The 26984-nt window shown below is 57.3% G+C and overlaps 2 protein-coding genes across 2 annotated transcripts; one reads left to right on the top strand and one right to left on the bottom strand.

The window, feature by feature from the left end:
* Window positions 1-9428, bottom strand: LOC106488084 (TRAF family member-associated NF-kappa-B activator-like). Its single transcript, XM_013946931.2, has 6 exons — window positions 9345-9428; window positions 6129-6224; window positions 5297-5364; window positions 3405-3527; window positions 1897-2426; window positions 1-755 (listed from the first exon to the last, which is right to left on the bottom strand). Exons 3-6 carry the CDS (start codon window positions 5343-5345, stop codon window positions 594-596), a joined length of 864 nt encoding a protein of 287 aa, XP_013802385.2. The 5' UTR covers window positions 5346-5364; window positions 6129-6224; window positions 9345-9428; the 3' UTR covers window positions 1-593.
* On the top strand, window positions 8695-25780 carry GALNT6 (polypeptide N-acetylgalactosaminyltransferase 6). The gene is made up of 11 exons (XM_067314119.1): window positions 8695-8815; window positions 12226-12815; window positions 14915-15087; window positions 18300-18449; window positions 18796-19030; window positions 21783-21900; window positions 22153-22353; window positions 22910-23041; window positions 24189-24290; window positions 24560-24712; window positions 24945-25780. The coding sequence occupies exons 2-11, from the start codon at window positions 12328-12330 to the stop codon at window positions 25056-25058; spliced, it is 1866 nt and encodes a 621-aa protein (XP_067170220.1). The 5' UTR covers window positions 8695-8815; window positions 12226-12327; the 3' UTR covers window positions 25059-25780.
* Window positions 25781-26984: the final 1204 nt, after the last annotated feature.

Genomic DNA, 26984 nt, shown 5'->3' on the forward strand with positions numbered 1-26984 from the left:
CCTCAGTTAGGCCCTTCCCGATAACACGCTTGGAAGTTAAACCCGGTTCAGGTCGGTCGCCCTCGGCGCGGGCGGGCGGCGTTTCGTGCTCACAGCGCCGGCGCCGGAGCTCTGCTCCAAAGGCCAGTTCAGATCCAGTGACATTAAAACCTGTTGCGAGTCTCTCACCCTCTCACCAGACCTTCCGTGTTTTTGGAAAAAGGCAAGGTGGCTTTTCAAATATCTCTATTTCTTTATGGAAAGCTTGTTTCGACTTTTTCTGGTTTAGGAGAATTTTGAAAATTTTCCCATTTCCCACCGCGCTAAAGCTCCCCTGGGCCTGCACACAGCCCCGCACACATCCCAGTCCTGGGACAGAAGCTGTTTGCTGTCCAGGAAGCTCAGCAGACCAAGACACATCGAGAGCCCTAACACGGCCCATCCAACAGCGCAACAGGGACCGGGTTTGGGGCACACCAAATTAAACGGAAGAGGATCGCTACCCGAGCTGAGAGACCCCAGGCACAGCCAGCCGGATCACACGAAGGGACCCCAGGGCACATGGTGTTAGTTGAGGTGCAAATATACAGACTCAGGAGTGCGAAGACTGAGTCCTATTTCATATGGGCTAAGAGGTGCTTCAAATAGTCTGCTTGGGCTGCTGCGTCCGAGGGGAAAACAGCCTGGCAAAAGTCACAAGTCCGGGCGGCCTCCGAGGTGAAGACGGCGCCTTGCCCGAGGCTCTCCTCCAGCATCCACGCCGGCGTCCAGGACGTCTGCAAGGCAAAGAGCGGTCAGCGGAAAGGGCAGACGTAGCCCCTTTGCAAGCTCCTAACGGAGTCTAGCCTCCATCCCGCGTTTGCCACACTGAAACGCAGCCTCAGCTCCGCTTCCGAACTCAGCCACCGCGTTTCGTGCCTGCAGACGGGAGGGCTGAGGGCTGCCGCCCCGTGCTGGAGTCTGGCTGCCCGGCGCTGCTCCCTGCCCCCTCGCTCCATCCTCACCTGCCTCCTCCTACCTCCTTACGGCACTTGAGCGTCTCCCATCACCCATCGCTTTCCCCTGGCGGCTACAATCATTATCCAGGCCCGAACATGAGAAACGTGCTTTTGTAAGAAGCGAACAGGGGAGCATTTGTAATTTCCTTTTGTGCCATTATCATTTAAGTGCTGATAAGGCACATTAGGACTTGACGAGGCAGCCGAGACAGACGCGGCTTCCACTTCTTTTTTTCTTCCTCTCCTTCTTCTTAAAATGAAACTAGATTCTAAGTATAGCTCAGGCTGAAAGTCAACAGCTTTCGCCACGAATATGTAGCCACGACAGTCATGAAATAACATTTAAGGGCCTCGTTTGGAAAACAAGAGTGAAAGGAAACGGGCTTGGCATTATAGAAGCCTTCGTCGGTGGTCCAGCTGTGGTGACCCATCCGTAACGTAGATTATAAAGGCTTAGCACGGGGATTGAGGTGCTAGATTTGAGGATGCATTTAGGAATCATCGTTTCGGCAGCACGCAAATCAGAGAGAATAAAGGAAATACTTACAAGCTCATTTACAGATCAAAAGTAGGCCAATACAACTTTTCCCAGGGACTAAACCAATAGCTTCAGAAAGCATTGAATCAGAAAGGATCAAGGGAGAAATTTTCATCCAGAAGTGCATCAGGTGCTTAGCAGCTAGATCACAGTTGCTTTTATGTAGCTAACTGCCCCGGGAATCAGGAAGTTGGGTGCCCGGAGGTATTTTTGGGACACAAGCTCATAACCCTAAACCTCTACTCTGCCTTGGCTCCCTACTTGTTACATGAGGGTCAATGTGGAAATCGGGAGGATATTGAAGATTGGCAGATGATGCTTACGCCAGGAAGGATACCCCAAAAATCAGAGACAAAAATCCCTGTCGGCTTCCCAGTTTACCTTCACGGGTCCTCGGATTTCTACAGGAACGTGAATCGCAGCTGGTAGAGCACTTTCACTGGATGCATCTTCCCTCTGAAGCTCTTGTGGGGCTTCATACAGGTCCAGGAAGGAGTCGACGGCCTGTGGATCGGGCACCACAAACTCCAGCAGGTTACAGCAAGCCCTCGCTTCTTCCTTGCTGGCTTTCATGGTAGGAAGCACCCCGTAATTTTTCAGCCACGTGTCTAAATCCCCCTTCTCGCTCCTCTCCACCTTGCTGCAGTGCTGGCTGCCAAAAGCAACGGCAAGGGCCGCTTTCCCGTTCCCACCGCTTAATACGCCAGCCTTTTCGGGGCTCGGGGGGTCTGTGACGTTGCAGGCGGGCAGCGCGTCGGCAGCGTGGGGCTGCGCCAGCGGATGGGCAGAGCCGGGGCCGGCTGAGGCAGAGGTCGGGGCCTGGGAGCACTCCTGTCGGCTCTCCGAGGGTTTTTCTGCTTCCTCCGTCATCATATCCTCCGTGCACTGGATCGGCAGCGACACAGGGATATCTTCAAAAGAAAGCGAGCGGGACCAGTTATTCCTGGAGCTGCACGGCTTTACGGCACACGCTTGGGTTTTCCCTTCTCCTTTTGCGCTATCAAAACAACAACCTCCTTCCTGGGGAGCCGGCGGGCAAAGTTTATCCTCCCCCACAGCTAGGGGCAAATACAAGGATGGATGAGTGAAGAAAGGGCATCGGAGGAAAGCCAGGAAGGGCTGGGAGCCGGAGGAGGCATATTAGCCACCTCCAGAGTCTGACCTTGGGAGAGGAGATGTTGAGACATCGCTGTGCCCCCAAAAGCCGGGGACCACAGGGGCGGAAAGCAGGCGAAGGCGCCCAGCAGCCGCTTTCGCAGCACACGGCAGCCTTTCGCCTGGGCAAATCCCTTCTCACCACAGAAAACACCCTTTAACAACGGGAAGAGCTTGTAAAACCCCATGGGAGCGACGCGACCGCTGCGGCAGGGATTATGCACATTGACTCCCTGGGCCAGGGGATCAGGAGGGCGATTTCTGGGAGAACCAGGCAATCTCTGCTGGGGAGGGCAAGGAGATTTCTCCAGGTGATTTCTAGTCCGCGGAGGCTCCGTTGCCACCCTGCAGCTTCCCAAAAATGCTCTAGGCAACATCAGGAGCATCTGCCCCGAGTTCCTCCCCCGTCTCCCCAGGGGAGAGACGGGTAAACAGCAGCACAACGCCTCGGGGGGTTTTAATGCGACTCTGAACAGCCACGCGCAGGTTATTAAGCATTTGATGGAGCAGGCGAAGCCAAAAAGCCGTGACAGCCGGTGCAGGGAGCAGGCTGCAGAGCAGCCAGAACTCAGAGCATGTTTCTGTCTTAAACCAGATTTCATGTTACCCCCACTTTCTGCAGCAAACTATTTGCCAGCAGGAGGGAAAAGGTTCAAATCCCTCTCGCCAGCCCAGGGCTACTCTTTTCAGCAAAGAAGCGATTTCACTGGACCCTTCCCAACGCCGCTCCTTACCGAGGATGGGTCCCTTCCTCGCAGTCAGCTTCTGGAGGAGTTTGCCCTGCTTCGCGCACAGGTCCTGCAGCCTGGCGACCTCCTCGCAGAGCTGGAAGAAGACCTCTTCCATCTCCATCACGCCTGCTCAGGAGAAAGAAAAAAGAGGAGAAGACCAGCCGTGTTTTTCCCAAAAGAGGAATAGCAGCAAGGAGCCACCGAGGTTACCCGGGACTAGCGAAATGGGGAGGAACATGCTCGGTCGTGTTGTAGGATCCACAGAACTGCCCAGAAAGAAGTGATCCTGTGTCCAGCTCTCTTGCAGTTGACACGGAAAAGAGAAAAAACTGAAAAGGGAAGTGATTCTGCCGAGGTCAGGGGACAACTGCACGGCAAAGCTGAAGTCTTGCACCTCCGAGCCCTGAGCTGCCATCAGATCACAGCTCCAAGTAATTAACAGCCTTTCTAGTCCCATTTACGGCAAAATCTGCCCGGAAAGTTGAATTTCCCATTCACAGAAATGGGAGGAGAAAGCTGGCTCTAATTCCCAAGCGCTTATAGCTGCTCCATCTGCGCGGAAAACAAGCTCTCGCATCGGCTGCAAACATTGCCAAGGGCTGTGCATCAAGGACATCAAATTTTTGTGCCGCGGTGTGAGAGCAAACCCCTGGGAACGAACCCCAAATGGGAAAGATGTTCAAATGCGGGGGCACAATTCCCCTTTTCTTGCGATGCTCAGCCCCAAACTGCCTTTCCTGCTTTGAAAATATTCTGCAAACGAAAGTTGAGCTCATGCCCACATGGTACACTTGAATCAAATATTTTTACTAATAAGATAAATATCGCTGTGTTGTACGCAGCACATTTCTCCTTGCTTTAACAGCTGTATTGTGGATGAGACTTTCCAGTTTTACCATATTGCACCAGTTATTACCATTCTGAAAAATAATAACTCAAACCAAAGCGTGGTATCAATCTGCAAGCCATCTGCAAAGTATATTTTAATTTGAAAGGTTCATGCATCTCTATTAGCATAAATATGCAAATCAGCTTTGCTTCCTGTCATATTTTCCAGGTTTTTGACTGCTTCGCACTGAAGATTCAAGCTCTAGCTCGGTAATTAGGGGCTTCGCTAATCGCTTCCATGAATCCTCCTCCGGCACTCAGGGCGACGGGGAGTCCCTGCCGCGGGCGAAGGGCAGAAATCACGACCAAGCCGGAGGAAACGAAGCCGGCGCAAAGAAAACTTCTGACAGAATGGTAAGGCTCCTTTCCAGTGCAGGCTGTTTTCTGCGCTTCTCACGCCACAAACAAAGCTGTGACAGTAGTTTAAGTTTATTTTCTGTTGGTTTGGTTCCACCGTTTCTGAAAAACCTGATCATACACCTTCCAAAGCAACTAGCTCCACTGCTAACACATCAAATCAAAGATTAAGATATATTTTGTCTGAGAGTTACATATAGCTATACCTATTAATTATGATGAAGTGTGTGATTAGGGGCTTTCATTCCCAAGCAAGCCGGTATTGACCTAGTGTGCTTAATGCTGGTTTTCCAATAGCTACTTTCTCCTTAATTCCCTCCCCCAAATTGCTGTTATGGCATTAGGACAACGGCACAGTTGGATATTTTAATCTCTTGTGTAACCTGAAAAACATTTTGCAAATTATGATTAAAGAAGTGATCAGAAAATGAAAAATCCTTGGGAAACGGGATGCTTGGGCTTCTCTGAGCCGTTTCAGGCCGGTGCCGGTGACACAGGGCAGGACCAGCCTTCAGCCATGTCATCAAAAATCCCTTGGCTCCCGAGAAGCAGAGCTGGTTTAATCCGGCAAAAAAAAACCATTCCCATCCCATCCCAGCCAGCGACCCGATGGTACCAAAGCGCTCAATTTTCCAAAGGAAAAAACTTACTCTGGTGGGGGACCCTGCTTCCGCGGGCTGGTCGGCTGCTCTGCGACATCGGGGTTGGCGAGTCGCAACTGAAAAAGTTCAGTAAAAGAAAACTTTGGGGCAGGGAATTTCCCTTCAGTTTTTATGTTAATAGCGAAACCACCGCACGGCAACAAGACAGGAAATAAGGCAGCAGCAGATTACAGGCAGCCGCGGTGCAAACCGAGGGTTTTGAGTGAGCTCCGAGAAGCCGAGGGGACTATTTTTGAGGCCAAGGACACTCCAGCCTGATGGAGGTTTGGCTCACCCCTTAACCCTGTGCTGGGGAAGGCAGGTGCCTTTTTGTGACTCGGTTTCCCCCTGCCTTTCTCTAGTGATTCATTAGCGCCTTAACATGGAGGCTTGTGGGTATTTGGGCTTCCACAATGCCGACCGCCGCAGAGTTATCCCCTTTAAGGTGGTTAATATTCAAAGTAATACCCCAGCAACCCCAAATAACAGTCATTCTGCCCCTAGGCCTGGCTCAGATCCCCCAAATCCTCTGTGCAGTGAGGGAGCCAACTCCAAATACTCGGCTGGGTGGTTAAGGCTCTCCTGGGACTCGTCCCTCCGGCCCTGGGGACGCCAGGGACGCCGGGGCGCCTGCCTCCCCGAGCTTCGCACAGCCCCCGGGAAGAGTCTGGAGGCTGAATATTGAAATTTGTGCTTACGCCCTCGCTCGCAAGCTCAAAAAGCCTCGAGCGAAGGGGCTGCCTGGGACGCTACCTGCCACATCGTCTCCGAACGCATCTTTCCCCCCTCGATGCTCCCTCGAAGGGCTCCGAGCAGCTCTTCCGCACCACCGATATCTCACCTTGCTCCTCCGACGCTCTTTAGCCGGATGGGAGCTTTCCTGCCGTAAGCGGTAACGGCCAAGCCGCGAGTCGAAGCTTCATGAAGATACCACCATCTAGCGTTAAAAGCAGGTCGTGAGAACGCGGGGAGCCGGCACCCGGGCTCGCGTTTCGGGGCGGCCGCCCCGTTGCGCGCGGAGCCGGGCCCCAGCGCTTCGCTGGAACGAGAAAGGCAGGGCAACACTAGATGACCCAGAGTAACGGGAATAATTAGCAAGTTGCTGCGTAAATAGTCTATTTATAGCTACGCGCGGAGACACAAGAAACAGTATCAGCGATTATCACAGCGCAGGGAAAACAGCAGCGAGGTTTGTCAAAACCCGTTCGCAGGGGAGAGATGGAGAAGGGGCGAATGTGACTCTTCTCCGGCCGCCCTCGTACCGAGACGCAGAGCCCCGGCACGCTAGAACAGGCTGTGAGTAATCGAGTGCTGCGAAATACAGGAATTTCAAATAAACCGGAGCCCGCAGCCTCAGCAGCGGTGAAACCTTGCCCCGGAGCCAGGAAGCTCGGGAGCTTTGCATCTTACCCGCGATCGGTGCCTACAAAATAATTAATACGGAATAAGGAACAAGAAATAAAATGAAATAATAAGCAAGCGTTGATAGGAAGAGTGTTAGCAGCCTACCAGCGCCTCCGTCCCGAGGCCGGGTCCCGCGGCCCGCTCCGCTCGCTGCTGCCGACTCAGAGCCAGGGCAGTTCCGGCCGCGGACGTGCACCCCTAGATCCTATAGGGCTCAGACCCCTATAGCTCCCAGCAGCATCCCTGGTGTCAGGCCCCTATAGGCCCCTATAGACTCCCAGCACCCCTGGTCAGGCCACTACGGTCCCTATAGGCCTCTGTCACTGCCAGCAAACCCCCGTGCCAGGCCCCTATAGGCCCTATAGGCCAGTCTAGCTCCCAACAGCATCCTTGGTGCCAGGACCCTATGGCCCCCATAGGTCCCCGTCACTCCCCACATCCTCGCTGTCAGGCCCCTATGGCCCCACAGGCCCTCATCGCTCCCCGCACGCCCGGTATCAGGCCCCTTCTGGCCCCTGCGGGCCCCCGTCGCTCCCCCGCCCGCGCTGTCACCCCCCGCCCGCCGCTCCCCCCCCCCCTTTGGTCTGGCGGCGCTAGGACCGCGGGGGCGGCGCTGCGGCGGGGGGGCGGCGCTAGGACCGCGGGGGCGGCGCTGCCTGCACCTGTGCCCCGGGGCGGCGGCGCGGCCCCGGCCCCGGCCCCGGCCCCGGCCCGCGGCGGCGGCGGCGGCGGCGGCGGCAGGTGGCGGCGGCCCCGCCGCGCCCCGCCCCGGCCCGCCCCCGCCGGGAGGGCACCTGGGGGCCGCGCCCGCCGCTGCCGCCGCCGCCGCCGCGCCGGAGCCAGGTGAGCCGGACCCGCTGCTGCGGGCTGGGGGGCGCGGGGAGGGGGCTGCTACGGCGCCCCAGGAGGGACAAAACTCCCCCAGGAGTCGGGGCGGCGCCGCCGCCTTCGCGCTCCGCTTTCACCCCGCGAGGGGCCGGAGCCGCTTTCCCGAGGGGGGCGGCGAAGCGGCGGCGGTGGCGGGGGGAGGCAGCGGCTCCCCACGGGGAGGTTTCGGGAAAGCGGCGTCGCGCCCGGCGATGGCGGCGGTTTCGGCCAGGCGGGAGCTGGGAGGAGGCGCGAAAACTTGGGGAGCTTGAGCGAAAGCTCAGCGTCCCGCCGAGGCCGGGCGCCGTCGTGGCAGGGGGGGTTCGGTGCTCGCAACCCCCTCCAAAATCCTGCCGGCTTTGGTAGGACTTAAGCCTATCCTTAAAAAAAAAAAAAAAAAAAAAAAAAAAGCGTTGAGATTTCCCACTTGGGAAACGGGGTAAATCGGTGTAGATTCAGCCCCGCGGCGCGTCCTCGCGGCCCTGCCCGAAGAAGCGCGATTTTGGGGCCAAGGTGCCGCCGGGGCTCAGGCAACGACCGGTCCCGTCCCGGTTCGGGCTGAGCTGGCCGCAGCGATGCTCCCCAGCGCCGTCGAGCCCCAGCAGTGAGGGCAGAAATAACCGGCGCCACCGGGAGCGAAATGGGACTTTCTTCCACTCTGGCCAAGTTTAAACCCAGCAGGATTTCAAACCGGAGCAGCGTGGTTTTTTTTCCTCGCTCCCCACAGAGGCAGAGCTCCGTTTGCTTTTGCGATCTCACCCGGGGGATTTTAGGTACTCGAAGGGGCCGCGGAGCCGCCACGGGGTCCAGCAGCGGCGGTTTGCTCCGTGGGACCGCGCAGGTGGGTCAACGTGGCCGTTTTCCTTGTGCCATATGGAGCAAAAGGCCACGTCGGACGGGGCGGCGGCATTGACGCACCGAGCCCAGCGATTCGGGAGCTTTCCTTTTCTTTGTTAGGTCTGGGTTGGGTTGGGGTTTTGTGTTTTTCTTTTTCTTTCTTTCCTCCTCCTCTTTCTTTTCTTCCCGGGGAGGACAGTCCTCTCTTTCAGCTGCAAATCTCCCCAGAAACAGCCTCTCCCTGCGATTTCTACCTCCAGCTTCAATGAGGAAGTGTTGCTTATTACACATGCCCGCGAGCCGGCGTCACGTGGGCCGCGTCTAACCGGGTGACCGAACTGCAACCGTGCCGCCTCCTGTCAGCTATTATTTTTTGCCAAATCTGTTTTGACCCCTTCTGAAGGCGGCGGGCTCCGAAAGGTAATTCCGAGATGCAGCACGCGGTGCTTTCGCCCCGGCGGTGGTCGGCAGAGGCTGTTCAGGTGCTGAACCGAGTCTCGTGGGGGGGGGTTTCCTGCTCGGGCTGGACAGGAGGAAGCAAGAGCGTCTTTTTTGCCCTGCTCCGGGTCCATAGTGCAGCCGTTCGCTACCGGCGCTTGATTCATTGCTTTCAGAAAGTGATTTGCAGCGGGGAGGCGAAGGGATGAAAACTGAGAGTGCGCGCGAGCCGGGAGCTGGTGGCAAAACCTCTTGTTGCAAAATCCACCCCTGGTGAACCCACCCGGCGCGTCTGCTGCGGGGTTGGAAATCGTGACTCAGCTCCCGTAAAAAGTGCCTAAGGTGTAATTTTATTTCAGACAGGATATAAGAAGTCCTCTGTCTTTGCCACCAGCGGCGAGGCCTGCTTTGGGGGGCTGAAACGCATGCCTGCCCACTTGCTCATGCTTGTCTTTTTGTTCTAATTTTTTTTTTTTAAAAAGTCAAGAAACCGCCAGTGTTTGCGACTCACCTTCGGTAGCCACCCAGCTGTCAGACAACAAGCAGGGCGAGATACTTCTGGAAATGGGTGGAGCGAGGTTTTATTGCAAGCAAATGTCAGCGCTGTGGGTTTTCTGTTGCTCATCTTGCCTTTTCTGGCAGGGGCTGGTGAGACAGTTCGGGGTGGGGAACGGGGGAGGACCCTCGTCCCTTAAAGCCAAAAACTCTCTCGTAAACACAACCTTCGGTTTATGGAAGAGAAACACTTCCAGGAGTGCTTCCACTCTGTTTCGGGACGTTCGGCGGCTTGGGAAACCTGCCCTCTGGATTTTAACAGAACGGTGGCAGTGTCTTAATTTGGAGGAGAAAAAGCTGCTTGGTAAAGACAAAGCAATTTGAAGCGTTTATAGTTAAAACTGCCAGCGACACCGTAAGCATTAAGAAGCAAGGAAATGACATGATGTAAAGTGTAGTAATCTCTAGTTACAGCTCCTCTGATTGCGTGCCGCTGGTATCTCTTGAAGGGTGAGGGCTTTGCAATAGCGGATCGAGGCTCCCTTCGCTAAGGACAACGTTTTAGCCGGTCGGGTCCAAACGGTGAAAGATCCCTTGGCCGGGCTGAGAAATTGCTGCCGCTCCTGTTCTGCGGCCGGTGGCAAAGTGACCCAGGGCTCAGGCTGTCACCTTTATCACGAGAAATAGCTACCACCTGTGGTCAGTCCAAGGAGCTTTCTGAAAAAAACCAACCCTGGGGAACGAGGAAGAGCAGGGACGGAGCGTGCGAGCGCGACGCGGAGCCGTGGCCGGAGGGACTCGGTTGTTTGCTTTCGGCGCGGTTATTAGCATCGAGCTCCCGCGTTGCTGGGCTGCGCGCCACGCGGACCGACCCTTGGGGGATGCGGTCGGCCGCGGGATCGTTTCAGTGCTTCTTTCTTTATACCGTCATTTGCGCTAACCTGATAAATCAGTAGCTTGTGCCGTGCTGAGCTCTGTTTTGGCTTTAAAGCTCATCCCTTTGCCCAGTGTAAGGAGGAGTTTGCTGGGATGGTGCTTGGCCTCTTGCATCAGGATTGTTCCCTTCTCTTTTAAATAATTTAGACTTTTAGACCAAGGACACCTTAACGCTCCAAATCTGCACCCTTCACCTCTTCCTCCCCCTTTTCCTCGCACACCCTTGTGCTGCAGTGGGGCTTATTAGTGCTGCACAGGTAACAAGCACATCATTATCTTTAACGTGCTCCCCCCAACAGCAACGTGGTAGGTGGGGGACCATCGGAGGGATTTGGGGACAGCGTAAGTGGATTTTCCTTCCTGTAACAGGTCCCTTTTTGCTGGCTGCCGCTGGCCCACATTGCTGTACGGCAGTGGCTTGCACTGTACAACAAGCACGTTTGGGATTCGGGGTGTAAGCGGGGTGACAGCCTTTTCGTGCCTTTAGATTTGAAATGACACCAAGAAAGACCTTTTTTTTAACTTCTCGTTTTCTCCGTATTAGAGAAAACGGGCGGTTGTCAGCATTAGTCTTGGGAGATGGGTGCTGCCGAGTCCGGCAGCAACGCTCGTCCCCTGGCTCAGCAGGCGCCCTTGGACGTGAAACCTGGTCCGGCCGCTGCCGTGCCTGCCGCGCCGCTGCTTTGATCCCGAGGCCCTTCACGGAGCTCAAAGCGGTGACCCGCGGGGCTGCGGCTGGGATTGCGTCTCCTCCTTTAGAAGTGCGTCCGCTTTCCTTTCTCCTGGCCCGTAAAGCCTCACGTGGCCGCGGAAGAATGAGGAATCCCAAGCTAAGCTTCTCACCCTTGCAGTTAATGGCAGGTGTCCTTTTCCACTCCAGGGCACCGTCGGGGGTTGCGTGATTGCCAAGGCCAAAAAGAAAAAGGAGGGGGAGATTCCTAAGTGGAGGAGGAGGAGGAGGAGGTAGAAATGCCGGTGAATGACTTCTTTGGAGCTTGTCCATGCTCCAGTGACGGCAGCTCACAAAGAGCCGCGCGCGGCCCGCGGCAGCATTGTTAGCGCTGGGAAGGAGCTGCCGCTTGCGAGCTTTTCCGTTTCCTCCGCTGTCTGCGGAGGCTTCTTTTTTTTTTTTGCAGCCGGAGCGTAGCCCTCTGCGAAGCCACCGCGCTGCCGGCTGGCTCCGCGGGCAGGATAAAGCGAGGGCAGGCAGGGCGGTGTGCGCTGCAGCCCAGCGCCGCTGCTCCTCCCCGTCGGCAGAAACCAAAGTCTTTCGAGTAGTTTCCTGCTACGTTGTCCCGCTCCGCAGGTGGAGAGATGAGGCGGGGAGAGGCTGAACGCGCGCGATTGTACGTGAGGCCGGCGGTGAAACGGGGCGTTGAACCGGGCTCGCTCAGGTTCGGGGGTAGCTCTGAGCAAGTGGAAGGATGTGATTTCTTTCAGCTGCAGGACTTGCGTGGGGAAAGGATCTTTCTGCGCATCCAAAAATGTCTCAGTAACACTTGCAGCTTTTTTTCAGTTTCATTACGCTGCTGTCTCTGCGCACGTCGAGTTTGGGGAGGGGGGTGGCTGTAGCGGATGTTTTGGTTGCAGGACTGGACGTGAAACTGCTGAAGGTGGCTCGCTCTCGTGATATGCGGCACCAGAACATCTCGGAGTTTCAAACCTTTTTCCTCTTCCCAGTGTGGACTCCCGGGCCGGAGGGGCTGGGAGAGGGCAGTGCTGCTTGGGAGAGGGTTGCAGGACGTCCCTCAGGTCTGGAGCTCACGGTCTGCTCGTATTGCAGCTTTCTGGGGAGGGAAATGCTGCTGGACCAGCGGCAACGCCAAGAATTAAATGATTCTCGCTTGCTCCTGCGCGTGGAGTGATTTCTCTTTATTGTACCCAAAATAAGTCCTGTTGGCTCTGTTCTCTCAGTAGCCTGCTCGTGAATTAACCTTGCATGTGTTCCCCTTGCTCCCCAGGTTAGAAGGGCAGAGAAGATCATCATGAAGCGCCTGGACATCCCGCGGCCCTGAAACGCACGTTGCTCTGACGCAGGAAGGACTCTGAAAACTGTGCTGAAAATGCGGCTCTTGCGGAGACGCTACAGCCCGCTGAAGGTGGCTCTGGTGGGCGTCGTTTTTGTCATCTGCCTCTTCATCATGCAGAAGGACGTCGGGAACAGAGACTCGAGCGAGGAGCCCTGGCTGAAAAACATCGTCAACGGGAAGGATCAAGTCATCGATCTGATGATGGGGGCGGTAAACAACATTCGGGACTCGATGCCGAAACTTCAGATCCGGGCTCCGGTTCAGCAGGAGGCTCCTTCGCAGAGCACCAAGTCCTGCCTCCCTGGCTACTACACGGCCGCGGAGCTGAGGCCGCTGATGGAGCGGCCACCCCAGGACCCCAACAGCCCCGGGGCCGACGGCAAAGCCTTCAGGAAGGACCAGTGGACCCCGGAGGAAACCAAGGAGAAGGATCGCGGCTACGAAAAGCACTGCTTCAACGCCTTCGCCAGCGACCGCATCTCCCTCCAAAGAGCGCTGGGACCTGACAGCCGCCCGCCAGAGTAAGAGCCATCTCCTAAGCGGCCACGTAGCCGGTTTGCGGGGAGGAGACGGGCGCAGGCTGGGTGATGCCGGCAGCTGTGGGGGACGCACGTGTTCAGGGTTCGTTTGCTCCCTTGGGGTCGCGTTTAAGGGTAGGTAAAAACGGGGCCTGGGGCCTTTGGTGCCGGTGAAGCAGAGGTGGGTGGCTAACGCTCGGCTGATTTGGCCGACGCAGCTGCGTGGCTCGCGCCCGCCGCGATTCGTAGCCCGGCTCGTCCGCGTAGCCGGCGCCCCGTGGTTCGGTTTGCCGTGCTGACTTCGTGCAACGTTTGCAGGTTTTTCCCCTACTTTAAGATCAGCGGGGGGGAAATTCAGCCCTCGTCAGCTCTCTGGCTTGGTGGTTATTGTGCTTTGCATGTTATCGCCTCTGTCCGGGCAAACCACGTATGACGCATCTCCTCTGCCCCTGCAGATGAGGCAGGGAGGGTTGGAGCTGAGGGTTTGCAGGGTTACCCAAGGGGATCGGCCGCATACCTCCCGATTAAAGCAAACGGAGAAGAGAAAACTGCTCCTGCGGTAGAGCCGCGCCGACCCGCTGCTTCTCAGAAAAGCCTCGGGAGACAAACTCGCCTCTGCCCCATCAGGCCGGCGACGTTTCCTACGAAAAGCGAGGCCGTTTCTCGGCGGTGCTGCTGCAGCCGGCAGCCTGGCGCGACGTGCGGAGGCCGCGTTGCGTGGGCTCGGCCCTCCTGCCGCAGAGAGCAGAGCAGGGCTGTCCAAAAAGAGCGGCCTGGGACGTCGGGGCAGCGCGTGTGCCGGGGGCTGGCTGTCCCGCGGGGGATGGGGACAAGTGGCAGGAGGGTTATCTTGGTGGTGACCCAGCCATAGGAAGGACTCGCTGATTTTTGGGGTCTGCACGCCTCCCCGTCGCAGGCTTAAAGCAAGCCTGAAGCGTGCAGGGCAATAGCTTTTTTTCCTCCTCTCTTTTCCGCTAATTTTTATACTCCCTTTCCCACCTCCTTCGTACCTAGTGCTTGATTTTAAATTGCAGCACATTAAACCGTGCAGTGGCTCTTCGTGTCTCTGCGTACCTGCTCCGGGCCCTGCTGCTCCAGCATCCGGGCAGCCCCCCCCCCGCTTCCCTCCCTCTTTTATTCCAGCAACCTCTGCCGTAATCTTACTTTTTATTTTCTTAGCCGAGTGGAACAGCTTGAGACTGGGATAGGCAGGGGGGCAAAGGAAGGAGCCTCAACTCGAGACTTCAGCGCCTTCCCCGTGGCCTCCGGCGATGCGCTGCGAGATCAGAGCGTGCCCCAACCCCTGCCGGGCCGGGGAGGGGGCCGGGGAAGGCTTTGGAGGAGCTCCCGGCGAGGGGAAAAAAGCCCTGAATAGGAGCTGGAAACGCAGCCCCGGTTTGCAGACCGTCTCCCCCCCCCCCGAGCCGGCGGGCAATTATCCGTGCCTAGCAGGTGTAGCCGTGACAATGGAGGGACACCGGGTGCCGGGGCTGGGAAGCAAGGCAGCGGCAAGAATGTTATTCAGGCAGCCGAGGGGGCCGAGGTATCAAGCCCTTTAAACTGAAGCGGTTAAAGCGCGCCGCCGAGCTGAAAGCGGCCGCGGCGAGCGGCAGGGCTGCGATTGTGCGCCCGCGCCCCGCCGCGCGGAACGCTTCCGAAGCCTTTTGATGCGCGGCGGGAGGGAGAGGCCTCTCCGCGGCCCCGGGAAGGCCGGGAGGGGACGAGGGGCCGGCAGGCCGCCCTCACACGGCGGGCGGAGGAGGAGGAGGAGGAGGGGGGACGAGGGGCGTCTGGTTTTCGGCGCGTCGGCCTGGCCTTGGTCTTGCCGCTCGCCCCGAGAGCGCCGTGTTCCCCGGGTGTCGCTGGGGTGGCCGCGAGTCGGGATGTGGCAGCACGAATCCAGCCCACGTTTCTGCCGCTAAAACCTATTTCTCCCGGTTAATAAAACTGTTCTGCCCAGGAAAAATCAGCCCATCCCAGCACATCTAGGGGTTTAACTGGGATCCAGGCTCTATCAGTAGACGGCGTGAGCTCTGGCCGGTGGTTTACGCCCCGTACGAGCCCTCGCCTTGCCCAAACTCAGGCTTTTTCGCCTCTTGCAGGTGCATCGACCAGAAATTCAAGCGTTGCCCGCCGCTGCCCACCACCAGCGTCATCATAGTCTTCCACAACGAGGCCTGGTCCACGCTGCTGCGGACGGTGTACAGCGTCCTGCACGCCTCGCCGGCCGTCCTGCTGAAAGAGATCATCCTCGTGGACGACGCCAGCACGGACGGTGAGCTGGGGCCAGCTCCGAGGAAGGGCCTCCGGGAGAGCGCCGCTATCCAAAAACCCCATTCTGCTCACAGGCGGGGGGATGACGTGTCCCCCCTGCCCCGACGAGCCTCTGATGTTGTTTTGGAATTACCTGGAGTCGCGTGAGCGTGTTTGGGGGTTTTTTCTTTGCGTGGTGTTGTTTTGAATCTGGCTCCTGGATGAAACTTGCTCACCAGGCGCTCCTCCCACGTCCTGTAAACGGAGCACCTACATTTTCCATCTCAGTAAACTACTCGCTTGTCCGGTACGCTGCAATTTGGCAATCCAAATTAGTTACACCAAGGGTAAACTAATGATGTGGTTCGATGTCAGGGCTGCCTGGAGCAGGATGTTGGAGAAGATCAAACTTTACCCTCGCTCTGTCCCGGAGCTAAACCCTCCTTCTCTGCCAGCAGCATCTGCACAGGTCTGCGAGGTGCAAAAACCTTCATGTGACACAATAACGCCCTTAGGAGGGGATTTCTGTGGTCGAGGGCTCTTGCATTGGGATGCATCTGAGCGATGCGGCATGAGGGTATCTGTGATACGGGGTTAGTTGCAGGCTGTGCCGGCAGGTGAGCGCAGAGGGATGCGGATGTCGGGAGCTGGGGCTTGGCGTGATTTGTGCACGAACCGGGCACGCTTTGGGCTGAGCAGCACTGAGCGCGACGGGTGTTGGGATTTGGGTCTGCCATGCAGGGCTTTGCCCATGTGACTTATCTGAGAGGGAGAAGGGGACATGTCCTGGCCATATGCTGCAGAGAGTTTGCTGTGTCCTTGCTCGCGGGTCCCTCGGCCCTTCCTGACCTCGAGCTTTAGAGCTGGGCCTGGTGCACAGGAGGGAAACGTCTCTCCTAAGGCCGGGGCAGATGGACATCCTTCGGGGCAGGACACCTGCAACCCACCGGCATGGGCCAAAAGGGCCCCGAGCCGCTTCCCGGGGCAGAGCTGGCACCCGAGCGCTGCGCCGAGCTCTCGCTTCAAACGCTTCCCCCGGCTTTCTGCGCAGAGCGTATCCGATTTCCCCCCCTAACAACAAGCCCTTCTGAAAGAGCTCTGCTGACTTGGCCCCTGGAAACACGTCTCCTGTGTGTGGTTTTCTGTGATACTCGGCGGCTCCGCGGCGGTTCAACGACCTTTATTGTGCTGCTGTTTTGTGGTGGCTGAGCGAGGGGAGGAGGGACGGACCCTCCGTCCCCGGCTGCCGGGAGGTTTGATTTTCATTATTTCAGCACTGAATACAGCTCGCTTTTTTTTTTTTTCTTCTTCTTTTTTTTTCTTCTGTAAATGGGTCATCAACCGATGGTCAAGTGCTGGGTCTGCCTGCCCGAGTTCCCTTTGCACGCGCAGGATGGAGGGGGCGGCAGCGGTTACGGTTGTTGCAGCTGGGTGCTAGGTGCTGCACGGCGAGAGGTTTCCAGCTGCAGCCGGCTTACCGGAGCAAAGAGACTAGGCAAAAGGGGAGCCGGAGCGTGAACGTGAGATGGAGCAGGAGGGGGGGCCCTTGCAGCCGTTGTCTTTTCGGTCTCAAACGGAGGCAGCCTTCAGCCCTCACCGCTCCGTGTCCCGCTCTGCACGGTGGTGCCTGGAAGATAGGATGCAGTTTTGGAAACTGGGTGCCCCAAGAAAGACAATTTGGTACTTTCTCATGTGATGGCTATTCTTCTCTTTTGAGTATTTGTCTTCTCGTTAAAGCACAAGCCGTCCTCTCTAAGGACGGAGCTCAGAGCCGCGTGTGACCAGGCTCTGTGCATCTGTCTTTCCGCCCCAGCAAGCGTCTGACTGTTTGCCGCCACCTTTGGCCAAGAGGTTGTGGCCTGGCAGGTAGTCAGTTCCTCCACGTGTCACGAAAACGGGCAGAGGGGTCCCGATAACACCCCGGCGCGGGAACGGCAGGAGCAGCCTCTTTGATAGATGCTGCAGGAGCTTTTGGAGAAAGGTGTTTTAAGAGCTGCCAGCGCCCATGAGCCCTTGGATCTTGCTAGACGCAAGGAAATCCGGTCCTGAGACATGGATCCGGCAGCACTGAGGCTTGACTGATCCCTCGGGTCAGGCACAATAGCAGGGATTTATCACTCGTTCTCTCACAAGCGTCGCTCCTGCTGCCACGGGGAAGCTGCTTGGTTTGGGCCCTCGCTGGGAACAGGCAAGGCTTCAGTTCCCTGACCGGGATGTGAGTCTCCAGGAGAGAGTTTCTGGATTTTCCAGCTCTTCTCCCACCCGTTCCCCTTCACTTTGGCCCATCCCTTCATGGCTTTCGGTTTAGGAGCATCTCATAGAGAGGAGAGATGCTCTAATTCCCCCCCCCCCCCCCGCACCGTCAGGTCGGGAACCTGCCGTCTCTCCCCCTTGGTGACCCCTCATCCGCTTGGTCGCGGTGAAGTTTTAACCACAGGTCAAGAGGCTTTCTCACCCCGTCGTTCCTCTAATCCCGGCTAATCTCTCTTTGATGCAGAGCGGGCAGGAGGGATTAGAGCTGCCGAAGAGCTCCATGGGGCCGTTTCCAAGCCCCGCTCTCTCTTTCAGCAATTAAAAACCTCTTTTGTGGGTGGGGGAATGGGAGGCTCTGGCCAAGCCCAGGCCAGACGTGAAGCCAGGGGGAGAATCGGCAGGTCTGGGGAAGCTGCCTCTCATTTCTCAACTTTACAGAGCAAACTGTTTAATCCAGGTAGTTCCGGTGTTATCGAGGGGTTTATCGGCTATCTGCTGGCACCGCTTCCTCCCTGCAAGGGGAGGTGGCTTGAGGGACCTGGCATGGGGTTTCCCTACGATTTATTTAAAAGATTTGAGAAGTAAAAATAGTGGCGGCATCTTATCCCGTGTGTAAACAGCTCCCCAGGGGATGTAAACCAGCAGGTATAGTACAGGAGCGTTTCTGCTGGTCAGAGGTGCGGGTGCTTCGCCCTCGCTTTCCCGTGCGTCGCCGCAGACCCTGGTGCCGTGGGGAGGATGGAGGGGGCAGGCGGTTCGGGGCTTCGTCCCGCTCCGCGGTCGCATCTCAGCCCACGTACCATCGCCGCAACCAGCCTCGCGTGGGCGGCCGGGACGGCAGGGCCGTCGCTGCCGGGGACGCAGCCGTTCGGCGCGGTGGGGACGTCTCCTGCCACCAGCCGCAACCGAGCCGGGGAAGGGCTTGTGCGGGCTGCTCCCGTTGCTCCTCTCCCCTCCCTGACACCCCCGTGCCGTCCCCAGACTATTTGAAAGACGACCTGGACCGCTACGTGAAGCAGCTGCAGATCGTCAGAGTCGTGCGGCAGAAGGAGAGGAAAGGGCTGATAACGGCGCGGTTGCTCGGGGCCAGCGTGGCGAGCGGGGAGGTGCTGACCTTCCTGGACGCGCACTGTGAGTACTGCCCCGCTTCTCCTTCCCCCTCCACCTCCGCGCCGCCGCGGTCCCCTGCCCAACTCGCGAGGCGAGAGGGGAAGCAGGACGAGGTCTCGGTCCTCGGGGTCCCGGGGACGTGAAGCCAGCAGCCAGATGTCTCCATCTGCGCGTGGCTGAGTGCTCGTGGCCATGAGACAGCCCACGGAGACGATCCCAGGCTTCCCAGTGGCCTCCCAGCACGGGAGAGGTTGGATCGCCCTGGTGAGGCGGTCCATCGTGTGCCCTAAAACAAGGAATCAGAGGCTCTGCTCCTAATACAGCTCCTGTGTGTGCAACACTGGTGAATCCTTCCCCGTCCCCCCAGGCGAGTGCTTCCACGGCTGGCTGGAGCCCCTCTTATCCCGCATTGCAGAGGAGCCCACGGCGGTCGTGAGCCCCGACATCACCACCATCGACCTCAACACCTTCGAGTTCTCCAAGCCCGTCCAGTACGGCAAGCAGCACAGCCGGGGCAACTTCGACTGGAGCCTGACCTTCGGCTGGGAGGCTGTCCCGCTCCGGGAGAAGCAGCGAAGGAAAGACGAGACCTTCCCCATCAAGTAAGTGTTTGCGGTGGTATTGGTGTCCTCTTTGGCGCAACGTCTGTGGTGTCACGATGGTGAAGAGCCCTGGCATCCCTTGGCAGCTGGGAGCGCTGTTAGCAGATGCTAGGTGAGCTCCGTGAGCAGAGCAGCAGCATCCAGCTTCCAGGCCCAAAGTTAAGGGGGGCAAAATGAATTGGCCAAGTGTATGTGGCTACCTCGAGGCTCAGCAATGCTTAATGAAGTATGGAGAAAAATGACAGAGCTGGACTCAAGCCAAGTCTACCCTGCGGCAGGAAAACTGCCAGTTTTAAGTTGTTTTTCCTTCTTTTCAAACAAGTTGGGTTTTTCCTGTTACTTTGTTTCTCTCTGCCAGCAGCGGCTTTGTAGCCTTGGTGCTTCTAGATGGTTTGGGTTGCTGGTGTGGAGCCAGGCAGAGCTGTCTCTTCCCAGGAAAGTTTTCCCCGTGGGGCACTTGAGTTAGAAGACCTCAGATAACTTCCTCTTGCCCGGTAACTCTCTGCAGCATGCCTGGGAGGGGACGCTCAAAGAAGGTCAGAGCGAGGGGCGGGCAGAGGAGAAACCTCTGTTTGGGTTTGGTGAATGCAGAGCAATAACGTCCCTCTTTCCTAGATGAAAGGAGCCTTTAATTGCCTCGGGCTCCAGACAGATCTTGATTCTTGCAAAGCCTCTCTCTAAGGGTTTAATTGCTGTCTTTTCATCTTTTTGCACTTCATCTTGGAAACTCGGTCACCTGGGCCCCCGGGTAGGTGCCTGAGCTGACAAAGCAGCAAGGGGATGTTACCTGCGGGCCAGGCTGCACACAAAGACCTTCTTCCCGCCCCTATTTTGCATGGAGAGAAACCTGGAAGTTGACAGGTGTTTCTGAAGAGAGGGAGCATCTCCCTGCTAGGACTCGGAGCTCTGCAGGAGCACCGGTGGGTTACTGGAGAGAGGCAGCACCGCACAGGCTCTTCCTCTGCTACCACATCCCGCTGCTGCAGGATGTTCACCTGGGTCTTGCCTTGGCTGCTGGATCCCGAAAGGATGGGGATGGAGCGTTCCACGGCCTGCAAATGGAGCCGCTGTGCTGTGACCAGACACTCGTGCGCTGACCGGTGCTGCCAGTGTGGGGCCGGGAGCCGGCAGCTCCTCAGCTGAGCTTGGCCGGTAGCTTGGGAGAGGCTGCTGTCCGGGGCAGGAATCTGTGGATTAGCATGTCGGATCCTCGCTCCAGCAGGAGCCTCAGGCCCCTGCCTGCAGAGACAGGCCGCTTAGAGGTGTACGGGGAAGGAAGGCAGCTGCAAACGCTGTCTGGGCTGGTGCAAAGCCAGCGCGCGTGCAATTACAGCGGCAAGGAAGGAAAACACGGAAAATCGCTTGAGTCTCCAGCAGGCAAGAGCGTCGTGGCTGTCAGCTAGCTCTGCCTGTCCGTGCTGCTCCATCTCCAGCCTGCGCTGCCGGCAGGGCCCCTGCTCGTGCCTTTGCAGGGTTTTCCTCTCGCAGCAGGGTTATAACGCAGGAGAGTCACAGGGAAATCTTCCCTGGCATGCCCGGGGCGCAGCGGGATGCTCCAGGACCACGAAGGCCCCCTGGATCTGTGGCTTGGCTTACAAGGCTAGGAAGCGAGGCGCTACAGATAAGTGGGAGGCTGGAAAAGACATTTGAGCCTTCTCTAGGGCATGTCCCTGCTGACAGCTTCAGCCCAGAGCCCTCCATGCTTCTGCTAAGGTATTGCACCGAATGCACGGTGCCCTGAGGCAGGCTGGCAGTGGCCAGCAAATACCAGGAGATGCTTTGGGGGAGCTTCAGGTAACCTTCTGCCTCTTGACATCCCAGCACCTTCCTCCCGATACTCAATAGAGGAGGGTTTTCCCTCTGGGCCTTTCAAAGCCGGCTGCTGGGGGTGACCAGCCCCGGCCAATGCCCCTTGATAAACCGAACAATCTCGCGTTCCCAAAGGGAGATACCCAACACCGTGTTTGGCCCTTTCTGCATCCTGTCCTTTGGCCCGGAGCACAGCTCCGCTTTGTGGAAAGGTCAGCCGGGAGATGTTTCTGTCCCAATAAAGGTCCCTTTTCTTTCCAAGGGCTGCTAGTTTGGCTCCAAACAGCATCTAATCTCTCTGAGCTCCTCTCGGCAAGAACACAGCAGCTCAGTGAGTCCTTTTTTTTCTTTTTCTTGAATAAAAGCAAGTTTCTGTTCCAACCTTCCTCTTCCAAAGATCAGATGGAACAGATTATAAAAGCAAAAGGAGTGAATAGGGTGCCCAGTCACTGAGCTGATCTCTGTCTTTCTCTTCTGCTATAGGTTTTCAGTAATAATATCCAAGTTTCGCTCTCTTGAATGGAGAGCAGCCAGCGAGGCCCCTCGGCAGCTTGCTGTCGTGCCTGCCGTAGAGCTCCTCAGCTCCTCTGTCCCCTCGTGGCAGCGTCCGCTGGCCTCCGAGCGGGTCTGTCCTCGCAGCATCCCCTCTGACGGAGCCTTTTCTGTCCAGCGCCTAGCGCAGCAGGGCCTGGTGCATGCACCAGCCCTCCCGGCTGCCCGGGGCAATATCTGGGGCTCGGGACAGGCAAGGGAGATGCAGTCGCTCTGTGCCACGTGTGGGCCAGCACAGGGGCTGCAGCGCGGGAAAACTGTCCCCAAAATCCAGACCTCTGCATTTTTTATCCCTGCTTGTTTTGCAGATGGAGGATGTGGCTGCTGGCGTGTAAAATTCGCAGAGCTCCCAGCATCCTCCCTTTAGACTCTGCTTCTTGTCTCTTCCCAGGTCACCAACCTTTGCCGGTGGGCTCTTCGCGATTTCCAGGTCCTATTTTGAATATATTGGCTCCTATGATGATCAGATGGAGATCTGGGGAGGAGAGAACGTGGAAATGTCCTTCAGGGTAAGAGCAAAATCTGCACCTTTTTAAAGAGTGACTTTAGGGAGATCCCTTATTTGGGAGCTATGGATGTGTGTGAAGGGGCACTGATGTCTCCAAGCTCCAGGTGGGATCGGTGGAGCTAAAATCCCACTTGGGGGGGGGGGGGCAGCTCCCAGCCCAAGGGAGCTCCGAGCCCAGCTGGGCTCTGAAAGCACCACTGTGGTTGGGGAGGCTCTTCCATGGCTCAGGCGCCAGGTCTTCACCTCCCCACAGGTCTGGCAGTGCGGCGGCCAGCTCGAGATAATCCCCTGCTCTGTCGTCGGACATGTCTTCCGCTCCAAGAGTCCCCACACCTTCCCCAAAGGGACCCAGGTGATTTCTAGGAACCAGGTTCGCTTGGCCGAGGTCTGGATGGATGACTACAAGGAAATCTTCTACAGGAGAAACCAGCAGGCCTCGCAGATGGCCAGAGAGGTACCCACATTTCTCTAGAGTATCAGCAGCGTTTCATCAGCAAGGGTAGCGCTAGTGTGTGCTCCGCAACATGTGGCGTCTTGGGATGCTGTCCCAAAGGCTCCGATCCTGCAGGGAGCCCAGATCCTGAGCAGAAGAAAACAAGAAGACTCAGCAGGTTTAGCTTGCAGAGGGATGGCGAGTGCAGGTGGAAAGATATTGCCAAATATATGAGTGTGTGTATGTACATCTTTTGCCTTAATGTTTTCTGGTAGGAAGATATAGATTTTTCACAACATCGAAGCAATTTGAAGGGGTATGAATTTGCTTTGCTTTGACAACAAAATCTTCCAGCCCTCTTTGCAAGTGGCCAGAGTCTGAAGTTACCTGCACGGGCCAGATACTGTCTTGCAAGACTCTTAATGCCTGCCTTGGTCTTAGCTGTAGGAAGACAAGGGCCTGATCTTAAACAGGGGGGATGACCAAGCTGGGAGGGCCTATTTGCTGAGCCCTGGCTCAGGGTTTTGTTTCTGGCTTTGGAGATTAGTTTAATTTTCTCACGTGACTTTGTTGATAGAAAACGTATGGTGACATTACAGAACGGCGCAAGCTGAGGGAGCAGCTACACTGCAAGAACTTCACCTGGTACCTAGAAACCATCTATCCGGAGATGTTCATCCCGGACTTGACTCCAACTTTTTATGGAGCAGTAAGTATGTGGGTGTCGGGAGCTGCCTACTTGCTCTGCCAACCCCTTGGGCTTAGTCCTGCTCTAGAAATAAGCTACAGCAGAGAGGTCCCCAGGAGACTGGGCTTTGCTTTTGGCCTTAAACCAGCAAGGAGGAGTGTGGTGGCAGAGACCCTGCCTTTCCAGTTCATCTGTGGTGGCGGTGATCTGCCGCCAGCTGATGAGGCTCTTTCGGGCTCTGGCTGACAGTGAAAGGCAAGGCTGAGAGCTGGAATCCAGCAGAGCTGGTTTCGGGCGAGTTACGGGGGCCCCGAGGGGATGTCACGCTAGGTTAAAATAGGCAAAACAAGCAAAACCTCAGGGAGAGGTCAGGCGGCCGTAGTGCCGTCAGCTCTGGGCATTAGCCTGCACGAGGTGGGGCTTAAAAATCCAACAGACCCGGTTTTGCTGTACAGAGGGACCAGGCAGAGGAGGGACGATGCTCCAGGGATAGTTAACGTTCGCATGGCTGCGGGTTCAACTCCCGAATAGCTCTGTAAGCTCCAAAGGGCGGCGACTTGCCCGAGATCGTGTGCAGAGCCGGGGTCAGGATGGGTTTGGACCCTGGGTCTCCGAGCTCCCAACGCCAGGGCAGCCACCGCAAACGCGGAGCGCTGGCTCTGTCCCCGCTTGTCCGCGCTCCTCAGCAGCCCGCAGGGATCGCCGCGAAGGAGGGAGCTGCCGAGGGAAGCCCTTCCCTCGACCCCTGCGACCGATCTGTGCGCGCCCAGCCCTTCTCTGCTGCAACGGTGTTGTGAAACCAGTTTGCGGAGATGCAAAATGTGTTTACACGTCTCAGTAAAGCCTTCTGCTGGCTCCAGTCCGGGTCTTAATTCAGCTCTATTTCCCGAAACTTTGGCCAAGCAGCTCTACCTTAGACTTAAATAAATTGCACAAGCTCTAGGAAGGCACTTGGTGTGACGGGGAGGAGCTGGCGTAGGCGTTGCTCACATCCTGGAAACATCTAGAGACCCGGACCCGGGGCTGAGTACCAGGAACGTGTTTCTACAGTGATGTTTAGGTGCCCTGTGAACCCGGAACAAAAGGCTTGTCCCTGCCCGAGCGGGTGACGAACCCTGGCCGAAAGGACCCCAGGCCTGAGCTTTCTGCTCCGGACTCTTTCCCGCAGATAAAAAACGAGGGGACAAAGAGCTGCCTGGATGTCGGCGAAAACAACCACGGTGGGAAACCGCTCATCATGTACCCGTGCCATGGGATGGGAGGCAACCAGGTAGGCGCCCGTGCCACCCCCTCGGCTCGGGAAAGGCCTGGAGGAGCCTTCTCGCGTTGCTGGTCAGACCTTGAATGGCACGTTTAGCACTGGCAATTTCCATTGCTTTTTACTTCCTCCTGCAAACCGCTCATGTTTTTCCCAAAATCTTTATCGGGACGTGGGCAGTCCAGTCCGGAGCCCGGACGGCCGCGTGCTTGGGGCAGCGTCAGCCTCACCGGCGACGCGCAGCAGCAGCGTGACGTCCCCTCTCCGCTCTCCCTTCCCAGTATTTTGAGTACACGACGCAGAGGGACCTGCGGCACAACATCGGCAAGCAGCTCTGCCTGCGGTCCGGCTTCGGGCCCGTGGAGCTGGGCGACTGCCAGTACAGAGGGAAGAACACGCGGGTGCCGGGGAACGAGGAGTGGGAGCTGGCGCAGGTAAGGGGGGCAGAGACGGCGCCGGGGCCGCGTCTTTCCCTCCGCGATGCCTTGCAGTGAATTTCTGTGCTGGGAAGCCTTTGGGAAAGTGGGGAAAGGAGAGGAGCTGGGGACCCTTCTCCGCCGTTTGCCTTCTCCCTGGCTTTTAAGTCGTCTTCCCGCAAAACTGGGTGCATGCATCGGGTGCGTCGCACGGAGGTGCAAGCCGGGTGCCGTCTGTATCTTTTCCTAGGACCGTCTGATTAAAAACGCAGCCTCCAACATGTGCTTGACGGCAAGAGGGAAGCATCCGTCGATGGCTCCCTGCAACCCGTCGGATTCCCATCAGCAGTGGTTCTTCACTTAGCGGGAAAGCGGAGCGGCGCGAGTGAGACAGGAGGCCCTGGCGATCCCAAACTGCACTCAGGAAACCAGAATCCAAAACTTTCTCCCTTGGGTGTTTTTTTTTTTTTTTTCCCCCCTCTTTAATTTAAAAGAAGCTGAAGCCTTAAATATGCTGCAGTTCACGTTTGCCTTGAATTCAGTCCTGTGCCTTTTGAGGGATCGAACGTTGGAATACGCAGAGGAGAAGATTATTTTGTGGTCTCGCCTTTTTCTGAAACAAAGCAAAAAAAACAAAAAAAATCCCCCAAACCAAAAACCCCTCCCCCTTGCAGCCAACATAAGTGTCATAGCTAGAGCTCATCCAAAGCCGAACAGCGCGGCCCCGGCCGTGCCGGGTGCCTCGGGGACGACCGGCCCCGTTCCCTAACCCCGGGGGAGCAGATCCCGACCAGCAGTAACACGAGGAGCCCGAAATGGAGACTGGCGTTGGCTGGAAACCGTCAGCCGCTCGGCCTTCCCCGCGCGGACTCTGCGTTTTGTTTTAAATGTGTGTTTTAAAACCCGGCCGTGCCGCACGGTGCCGTCGCCGCTGCCCCGCACGGTGCCGTCGCCGCTGCCCCTCATGCCAAACCCGGCCGGGAAGCTCCTGCCGGCGGGATGGAGCGCGGGAAGCAACTGCGTTGCAAATCAGAAGGGACTTGCCGCGCCGTGCATCCTGCGCAGGGAGACGAACCGTCGCTTGACTCGGCCCCCGCGCGGGGAAAAGCTGGGGACGGGGGTCAGGACCGAAATCGCCCCGTCGAGGAGGCGCTGGGAGGCGCCAGGCAGCTCCCGGAGCCGGCGGCTTGCCGGGACCCTGCTCCCGCCTGCCATGGCCGAGCGAGCTCCTCGCTCCCGGGAAGGGGAAGGATTTGGGGCCGCTCTGACAGCGCCTGCCTTGGGTTTCAGGCTTGGTTTTGGAGGGGGTAGGTTATTATTTTTTAATTATTTTTCTTCTGGCGCGGTTCCGTTTGTCCTTATACCGATTTAAAGGCCGTTGAGCGCCGCTCGCGGGCTGGCGAGAGGGGCTGCGCCAGGCCCGGAGACCCAAATTGGGGCCACCCGTTCCCGTTTCGAGGCCTTTGGCCGGAACCGGCGGCCGCGGCAGGGTTTGCGCCGCAGCAGCATCTTCCAGGAACGGGGCCTTGCGGGAGCCCGGCTGTAAAACCTCCGTTTTTTCTATTTTTGTTTAAACCTGACTACTGTAGTTTACGCTATTTTGTTTGCAAGGGATTTTTCTATTTTATTTTAGTTTTTTTGGGGGGGGGAGGGGAAATGCTTCCTGGAAGTGGGGAAGAACTTGTCTTTGGATACATGGAATAAAGAGATGCTCTATTTTACAAATGTCCCGGCTCCGGCTCTGCTTCCTCAGCCGTCGGCGGCTTCTCTGCTTCCCTGGACTAGGTTTCGGCGTCGTGGTCGAAGGATGAACCGTGAAAAACTGCAGGCTGCACCCAAAAACGCTCCGCAAAGCCCCGGAGCCCCCCGAGCACCTGTCCGGGACGCGCAGTCCTCGCCGCTCCAATCTGGACCCATTCGAGGCAAAAAGGGGGATATTTGGGGCTTTCTGCTTCCCCGGGGAAGTTCCCGCTTCCTCCAAGTGCCCTAATCCGCATTCGCCCGCTGCCACCAAGTCGCCCCGGAAAGTCCCCCGGGAACTTTGCAGCTGAAACATCCGTGTTTTGGCGCAGATGTTTGAGGGGCTGCCGAAGGCTCTGCCTCCCGGCTCGGCTGTTTGCGCCCAAAATTAGGGTCGCAAATGCGGCTTGAGAAGCGGCGGGTCAGGATCTCCGGGCTGTAGGAGGGCGCAGCGCGGGTTTGCGCTCTTCCTCACGCGTGAATCAGCAAGCGTTGGGAAAGCTGCCTCCGTGTAATCAAAATTTCAAGTTTCTCGTGGAGATAAGAGCGG

Source organism: Apteryx mantelli, chromosome 33, assembly GCF_036417845.1.
Source record: "Apteryx mantelli isolate bAptMan1 chromosome 33, bAptMan1.hap1, whole genome shotgun sequence".
NCBI lineage: Eukaryota > Metazoa > Chordata > Aves > Apterygiformes > Apterygidae > Apteryx > Apteryx mantelli.